This window comes from Poromitra crassiceps (genome assembly GCF_964638095.1).
Source record: "Poromitra crassiceps genome assembly, chromosome: 3".
Taxonomy (NCBI): Eukaryota; Metazoa; Chordata; class Actinopteri; order Beryciformes; family Melamphaidae; genus Poromitra; species Poromitra crassiceps.
In genome coordinates, this window is record NC_139625.1 from 8,320,035 (window position 1) to 8,328,985 (window position 8,951).

Sequence of the window (8,951 nt, forward strand, 5' to 3'; positions counted from 1 at the left end):
ATGCAGAGGCCTATTACAAATGGTGCATTCAAGGCCAAGAGAGCTCGGAAAAGGCATTTCTCTTTGAATGCTGCCTTCAGTGACGGCATGGAAAGGGCAATTTCCATACAAAGTACCATTAGAAATGCATTCATGGTCAGGAAAGGGCACTTTTTATTTTATTTTTTAATGTGTCTGAGCTGTTTGTTTTGTTCATGTGTTGTTGGAATGAAAATGAAAAATGTATTATAATAAAAATAAAAATAAAGCACTTTTTACAGACTGAAAAAAAGGCAGGGGCTCAAGCCCCCTTTCATGTCTATGTGTGCACGTGCCTGCCAGAGTGTAGAACTGAGAAAATTGTTGTTGTTTTGTTGTTTGTTTTTGTCCAGCCAAATGAATTGTAGGCAGAATGTCTTTATTTTATTAAGTTATTTACCTACATAAAAATATTGAGCTCCAACTTTTACCTTTAACCTTCATTCAGAAGTTACTGTACTCTGCCTTTGCATTGTCTGCAAAATAATAAGTGGCCATGCCAAGGCAAAAGGCATTAACTTCTCAGAGGACATTGTTTGCAATAGATTGTTATTGTGTTACAATAAAATGTGAACTATGTATTTAATTGTGAATTGTGACTGCTGAGCTGGTGTGTGTGATTAGGCTAGGAGGTTTGTGTCTAACGTTATGTGAGTCCTAACCTACTCACACTGCCACAGACTGGCAGGGAGGACTAGCCTGCATGACACGAGAAAAGCATTAATTCCAAATAATTTATGATTACTTATAGCTGGAAAGCCATCTAGTTATTGTTTATTTCCTATGCTTTGCATTCTGATCGCATAATATGGGAGCAGTTTGGTTAGCCTAAGCTAGCCCACGCTTGCTAGCTAGATAACAAGTAATGTTAGTACAACAACATTACTGACGACTGCAACATTTTACACTTTATTCAAGCTACTGTATGCGTGGAAATGCTTCAATGACAGATATTACACCAGCGCGGTAGTAGCCTAACTAAGCTACCACTTTGATGTGGAGCAAAACAAAGTCAGAGAACAGTAGGCTATCTGATTTTACTGGAGTCTGGCTTGGCTTCTATATGACTTTTGGAAGTTACTGCAAAGTTAACCCACTATTTTCAACAAAAACACAACAAAATTGACTCAAGATATTTGTCCACATGATAAAGCAGGCTTGAAGCAGAAACAGTAGCTCGTCCTCTCCAGCAGGTGGGAGCACTGAAAACACAAGAAAGCAGGTTGAATTCCCAGCTCACTTTTCCTTCCAGGAGACAAACAGACATGTTTAGGATTCCTACCTCAGTTAGTGGGAACCAGAACCCGACCTGATTTAACACAAGAGAAGAAGACAATGCTGTTATTGTTCTTTAAAGGCTGACAACTGAACTTCACCTCGAGCCTTCTTGAACTAACTTATAGCCTATTCTTACCTTTTAATTAAAAAAAAAGAATTATACTTACTAGACTGTGATGCACAGTTGGTTTCACTACTGTTGACAAAATATACTATAAGTTGCTTTGGACAAAAACATCTGCTAAAACAGGGATCCTTGAGAAGGTACCAGGGGGTCTCCAGCAAAAAGCGCAATCATTTATTTTCACAATAATTACATTTGCTCTGCACCTAACCTATACGGGAATGTGTGTAACTTTTTATTGTTTAATTAGTTGTTGCTGTCATTGATGCTACTGCTGCTGTAACGCCAGAATTTCCCTAAGGGGATGAATAAAGTACTCTATCTATCTATCTATCTATCTATCTATCTATCTATCTATCTATCTATCTATCTATCTATCTATCTATCTATCTATCTATCTATCTATCTATTGATAAGTAACAGAATGACTATTTTGGTCATGGCTTTCATACACTTTCTTTAATAAAACCTTGGGGAAAAAACTCAAATTGGGTCCGTGGTCTAATTTGTCTCAGTTTAGGTTTCCTTGACGTGAAAACGTTTGAAAACCACTGTACTAAATTACATAATATTGTGATGTAATGTAATATAAGTTAATCTAATGTAAAGTGATGTAGCCTGATAGTGAACTGGTCTAGTGGGCTGACCTTGGGCCTTCCTCCTGTAGTAGATGAATCCAGCCAGAGGTAAGATCAGACCCAGAGCCAGTCCTGAGGCTCCGATGGCCAGCTTGTTTCTCACAGACTCAGACATGGACGGGTCTGTTGAGACAGAGACAGTTCAAACAGACGGCCAGGACAGGGGGGGAGAAAGTGTGTGTGTGTGTGTGTGTGTGTGTGTGTGTGTGTGTGTGTGTGTGTGTGTGTGTGTGTGTGTGTGTGTGTGTGTGTGTGTGTGTGCGCGTGCAGTGGCGTGCCGTCCATTAGGCGAACTAGGCAAATGCTAAGGGCGCTTGAGCCGTTAGGGGCGCCAGAGAGGGTAAAAAAAAAAAAAAAAAAAAAAATTTTTTTTTTACAAATACTTTTTTTTTACAAATACTTTTTCATGATAATAGGCCTACTATTATTTTACAATAGTAGACAAAAATAAGAAGAACAACGTCTTAAGTCTTTAAATAATAGTGAAATCATTTTTCTAATTCTGGCTTTCTGGCTGCCCGGGCTGCAGCACTTTCACCATGGTCCCTAATCCATACCACCCCACCCACTGCGCGGCCGCGCCCCCTTCTACCTGCTCTGAGCTTTTTCCCAGAGTGGGGGAAGGGAGCTGGAAGGTGGGTGCTGAGGGTGCTGCAGCACCCCCTGGTGGCAAGAAATGGATTTTTGAAATTGTTGGATTTGGCTGTCTTGTGTTTATACCACAAGACAACAAGATGCATTAAAAAACAGTTTGTGCTTCGCAGCTCTAATCTTATTTCATACGCTCTCTCTTCAAAAGTGTTTGATTTTCATCATAATCTGGTTTTCCATAATAATAATAATAATAATAATAATAATAAGTTCAGTGTTTATGCCTGTGTTTCTGTCTGTTGTAGTGTAAAACGACTAAAGGGAGAGCAGGTGCTTACATGAAAGTGAGTGAGAAAAGGAGAAGATACTGAATAATGACATCACAACAGTATAATCCTAATGTTAATTTAAAATTTAATATTCTTATAAATATGGATGAAAGTCCAAAAAACATAAAATTTTCTTCGGCGCTGCCCTCGCGGGCAGCACCGAGACACCCTTCCTTACAGCACCCTAAAAGTACTTCCAGCGCCACTGGGGAAGGGCGATTCTGAGCCTGCACTGCAGTGCTGGATTAGCTGCGATATAATTTTTATTATATTTTCTTTGGGGGAGGGGGGAGGGGGGAGGGGGGAGGGGGGGGGGGGCACCAGCAAAAATCTTGCCTAGGCAGGCACGCCACTGTGTGCGTGCGTGCGTGTGCGTGTGTGTGTGTGTGTGTGTGTGCGTACATGTGTGCGTACATGTGTGTGCGTACATGTGTGCGTGTCAAGGGGGGGGGGAGGGGGGGGGGGGGGGGGTTGTTGCAGGTAGTTACCCCAGTCCAGGATCACAGGCTCCATCAGGCTGGTATGCTCCACCACACAGGAGATCATCTCTCCAGGCCTGTTCAACACAAACACACACGCACGCACGCACGCACACGCACACACACACACACACACACACACACACACACACACACACACACACACACACACACACACACACACACACACACACACACACACACACACACAGACAGTTTATGGGAATGCAAATTTAAGTTCAGCATGATAATCTTCACAAACAAATAACTGTTTGACTTTTGGAATGTAAATTAATTTTTTTCAAATGCTTCAAAAGGCAACCCAAATTCGCGTTGCCATAAAGTTTCTGGATAAAGCCTACAAAAATACGTCATCCCTGCGGTAGGCCTACTCTATTGCTGATTACAAACATACATTTATTTAAATTTATTTCATTATGGCATCTGCTAAAAATATGAAATAGCCTTAAAACATTGGCATCAATATAATTACATATTTTACTTGACAATATTAGTATTGGGGTAGTATCATCCTTGAGCTCAAAAATATTTAGCAACGTATACACGCTGAAAATGGCAGGTTTTACATGGTCGACAATGACATATAGGCTATACCTTTTTAATGTTTTATGTTTGTGGGGATTATATATACATATAGGCTATAGAGACAGTCGGCATGTGTGGGAACGCCCACAAAATGTTATGGCGTGCGAGTGGGGTAAAACCGCCCATATATCTCAATGGGCTGACTCACCAAAGGAAGGTACTGAGGCTCTAGACAGTTTTGGGGATTCTAGAGCAGAACACAAGATGTGCGTTTACTGCGGTGGTTAAATCCCCGATCGTGTCTGCCTGGGCTGGGCTATCAGCTAAATTCTAACTTTGCTGAATGGATAGAACGGGGGATTTACCCCACCCTGACCACGCCCCCAGCCAGGCTGAGCCAGCTAACCCAGCGTCTATGACAAGACATCGCCTCAACCTATATCTTTTTAGTGTTTTATGTTTGTGGGGATTTAGCGATTTGGTTCCACCAGAACAAGTTCCTCCCCGATGCTATTCTGCAAGGACACTGTTGCTAAGCTTAAGTGTTAAAGTGTGTGTGTGTGTGTGTGTGTGTGTGTGTGTGTGTGTGTGTGTGTGTGTGTGTGTGTGTGTGTGTGTGTGTGTGTGTGTGTGTGTGTGTGTGTGTGTGTGTGTGTGTGTGTGTGTGTGTGTGTGGCAGGGGGGGGGGGGTCGTTTGTGTGTGTGTGGGTGTCCTCGTGGGTGGGTGGGTGGGTTGGGTGTGTGTAGGGTTGACTTTCTCTGGAACTGGTCTAAGATCAGTCATCTACAAAGGATAACATGAAGTAATTTGATCACAGGGACTTATAATGCACAATTAAGCATCATTGGAAGAGTGGCAGAATATGCACGCACTCAATATTCAGACTATTACCTAAATCTATATCTAAAGAAAAGTTGCACGCTCTTCTCTGGGTTTGTCTCTGTGTCTCTGTAACATTGCCATGTCATGACTCACCTGGGCGTGTACTCCAGGTAGGACTGGATCTGGTAGTACCAGTCCCCGTCCCCCATCTCAGTAGTAGAATAGACATCAGAGGTGATGTGCTTTCCGTTTCTCAGCCAGCTCACATCGATTTGTTTTGGGTAGAAGTTGATGGCGCTGCACATCAGCATAGCAGTGTGCCTCCCACCAGAGGGCGTCACTGAGCTCAGTCTGACAGAGGGTTCAACTGTATATGAGACATTATTAGTAGTAGTAGTCGTAGCAGCAGCAGTAGTAGTAGGGGCTTTGAGGTTCATTACAAACTGTGGATCTCTTACTCATCATTGTGCATTGTATTCAAAAGTGAATTGGCCTGCTTTATGTACACGCCGCCTCAGTCATTGGTATGTCTTAATTTACAAACCCAGCAAGCAAAATTACATCATGATAACGTTGTGATGACGTGTTCCAGTGACGTTCAGGACTAGGCCAGATCACAGGGTGATTTGGGGATGATTTAGACGTCTACGCGGGAACGTCAAGCTGACGTCGAAATATGACCGTTACCATGAATGGGCATGTTCAGTTATTCTGCTATGTAAACAGTGTATATTCAGCAACTTTATACATAAAGCTATAATTATGTCCAGATTAACAATTTTATGCTACATTTTCAAAAAATATACCACCCCGTCGGGATCTACGACTTACAGGCCGGCTACTCTACCGCTACGCTATCTGTTCACTGAAATATTCTGCTGTAGGTTGACTAATATAGCCTACCGTTTCAAAACATGCACCCCTTGTTCTTTTTATACCAGTATAACATCCATGGAGTCGGGACAGTTTTATTAAAAACGAAAGCTAATTAAATTCAAACCTTAATCTGAAACTTGTTTATTTAAAACGTTGCTGTCAAGTCTGACATCCCTAAGCACTCGCCTCACCGCCCGCAGCATAGAGACCAATGTTATTTGTCCAGCTCGGAGGATCGCTCATTTAGGTGAAAATGAGGTTGTAGTTCGTTGTCTACCATAAGATGGGAAAGAGTCGTGTGTGCAGTACACGCTTCGTTTATGAGCTCTTGATCCGGGAAGTGCGAATCTGTCAATATATTTCCAACTTTACCGGACTTTTGTGGTTCGCACATCACAGTGTGTGTAACAGTTTACAATCTGTGTAAGCAGAACCCCGAAACACATGCTACAACATGCAACTCCCAACTCAAATGTTACGCCTCGCAGTGTATTTTCTCTCTTTCAAAACAATCTGGCAACAAGATAGCAAGTGAGACAATTGCAGGATTCCCCTGCAATTCATCTCCTGTAGTCACGTACCTCCACGAATAAACAGTTTGTTAATCAGCGCAGATTGTCCAGTGTCCACATGCAAGTGCTGATCACTCGGATTTTGGATAAAAAATAGCCCAGGCTGAGAAATATGTGATTGATTGCAACCATTTAGTTATCCTCATGGATATTTCAGTGGTGAGTGAAATTAGTTGGATAGTGATACTTGGGCCAGATCTGAGTCGTCATGATATGACTTGAGCTGAACCCGATTGGGCTCTCTCGATTCGTCCGGGTCCGTCCGTGCTTGCTGGGAAGCCATTATTGGCAAAGTTCCTACCTACCTGTCGTCACTTTTAAGCTTCAAATGTGGGAATTACAATCTTCGTTCTCAGGACACTCTACAATTTTCTGTTCCCAAAGTCCGAACTGAATTGGGGAAGAAAGCTTTTAGGTTCTCTGCACCCACCGCATGGAACAGTCTGCAGTCTGATCTTAAACTTAATAGCTTAGTAACCTTAAATGGTTTTAAGGCTATGGTAAAATCTCTTGAGAACAGGCTGTCTGTATGCAAATGTTTTATTTGATAATTTTAATGTTTTTCAATTGTATGTGTTTATGTGTTTGTTTGTTGTAACTTTGTGTTGCTGCTGTTTCTTGGCCAGGTCTCTCTTGTAAAAGAGATCTTTGATCTCAATGGGACAAACCTGGTTAAATAAAGGCTAAATTAAAAAAAAAAAAAAAAGTAGTAGTAGTAGTATTATCATGGCAGTGTGTTTCCCACCAGGGGGCATCACTGAGCTCAGCCTGCAGAGTGTTTCTTTAGTTAGGTTTAGTTTTCTCTTGTTCTCTACATTAGACACAACATTCAAAAACAAAAATAGCTATGTTCATTTGGAAGCCCTCGCAAACGACATTTACTAACTGGCTACATCCACTCATCACACATATAAGCATTAATATGTGAACTGTTCATTCTAAAATCACAGCTTTAGCACTGTGAAAAAGCCAAACGTGCATCATTCATTTTGCAAACTTGGGGATTTATAAGTTTATTGGACTAGTTTGTGTGATTTTATTGGATTATTTTTATATGCTGGCCATGGAAACCATCTACTTAAAAAAAACACAACAACATTGTTATCTTGTGAGATATAGAAGGAAGCTTCTGAGCCATTTTAAATTATTGAAATTGAATTATGCATCTATACATGTATGACTTGAGTTCAAGATCATCCATATCAGACTAGTCTACCCAACCTTACAATAATTCATACAATTTTGAAAAGACATACAATGGTTTTGAATGCAGTGTCTCATTTTACCAGTGATTTGTGGAGTCTTGCAGTTTGTGTTAAGAGTTTTGAGAAAATGAGCCCTTTCAGAAACTCATAGTACTACTAGTTGCAGTATCAGTGTTTTACCACGAGATGGCGTCACTGAGCTGAGTCTGGTTCAGATTTTGTGGACAACAAACCATAAGGAGAAACAATGTTATGAATGTATGTATTAAATATGATTATGAAGGACCTTGCATAATACATTTCCTTGTAATTATTTTGTATAGTATTTTTTTTAAGTGTGAAGTGAATTAACATTTCCATATCACAGTTGCTCAAGTGACATCACTCATTATCATCGTCGGTGGCATCATCGTTCATCATGATCATTACAACAAATATAAACAATGAATTCAAACGTAACTTTTCTGATTTGGCTCCTACAGTCTGTATCTACCTATATGAAAATAAACCTAAGTTGAGGTCAATTTAAACATTTAAAGTAGAAACACTAACATCTTGATAGAATCTATTTCCAACTGAATTCATTTTGTGTTGAAATTAAATTCAAAGACTAAGAGCTCTGTAGTCATTTACATCAGTGATGTGTTTATTATTATTGGTGTTTATTTCATGGTGTTGATAGAGAGCAGCAGCTCACCTGTCTTAGACAGAAAAGACTGGTAGAAACCCTCAATGTTGTGTTTGCAGAAGGCCTCCTTCGAAGCCTTCAGCACCGCCAGGATTCCAGGCAGGCTGTTGTAGTGCGCTGCTTGCTTCAGCCCAAACTCACTGTATCCAACAAATTTCCCCACACTGCTGCTGAACCTGGCATACTCTACCTTGTTGTAGTAGACAGATCTTATGTACTCTATGTCCTTCAGCTCAGTGGAGTTGAACACACAATGGTTCACCGTATATTGCTCAAATCCATCTGGAGATTAAAAAAAAAAAAAAAAAAAATCTGATTCAGATATATAAATATACCGTAAAATATCAGGAACATTCAAATTGAACAGTATGAGCTATGAGCTAGTTATTGATCAGGTATTGCTGTATTGATCCTACCTGCTCCATACAGACTGATGAAGAAGAGGGAGAAGAGCAGAACAGATGTAGCCATGTTCCTCTGCTGAGTTCACTAACTAACTGACTCAAACGGAGTCCTGCTATGAAAACCAATGTAGGAACCACACACTGGTCACATGACCAGCATCACCTGTTGTCAGGCAGATAGTCCAGCCTAAAGGCTGCTGGTGGCAGAGCCAGAGTATCACAGAGAACTATATTGACCCTGTAATACTTATAATAAAGTAATCTGGCTATAATCTATCTATTATAGATCTACAGTACAAATACCTAACAGTTATCTATTATAGTCAGAACTACAAAATATATCTAGATCAACTGCTATCTGGAAATTTATATTCTATTAT

The 8,951-nt window shown here is 40.6% G+C and overlaps 1 protein-coding gene across 1 annotated transcript; it reads right to left on the reverse strand.

Annotated features, from left to right (window-relative positions):
• Positions 1–914: 914 nt before the first annotated feature.
• On the reverse strand, positions 915–8,652 carry LOC310773886 (H-2 class II histocompatibility antigen, I-E beta chain-like). Its single transcript, XM_083633880.1, has 7 exons — positions 8,584–8,652; positions 8,177–8,449; positions 4,980–5,193; positions 3,467–3,534; positions 2,068–2,181; positions 1,301–1,327; positions 915–1,220 (listed from the first exon to the last, which is right to left on the reverse strand). The coding sequence occupies exons 1-6, from the start codon at positions 8,636–8,638 to the stop codon at positions 1,302–1,304; spliced, it is 750 nt and encodes a 249-aa protein (XP_083490006.1). The 5' UTR covers positions 8,639–8,652; the 3' UTR covers positions 915–1,220; position 1,301.
• Positions 8,653–8,951: the final 299 nt, after the last annotated feature.

Bases quoted from the DNA above. Each gene is read 5' to 3' on its own strand.
- LOC310773886 (XM_083633880.1), bottom strand. From the start codon at position 8,638: ATGGCTACATCTGTTCTGCTCTTCTCCCTCTTCTTCATCAGTCTGTAT. The intron at 3,535-4,979 runs GTGAGTCATGAC...TGTGTTGAACAG, and splicing joins TACCTGGAGTACACGCCCAG to GCCTGGAGAGATGATCTCCT. The intron at 1,328-2,067 runs GTCAGCCCACTA...GTGTTAAATCAG, and splicing joins CTACAGGAGGAAGGCCCAAG to GTCGGGTTCTGGTTCCCACT.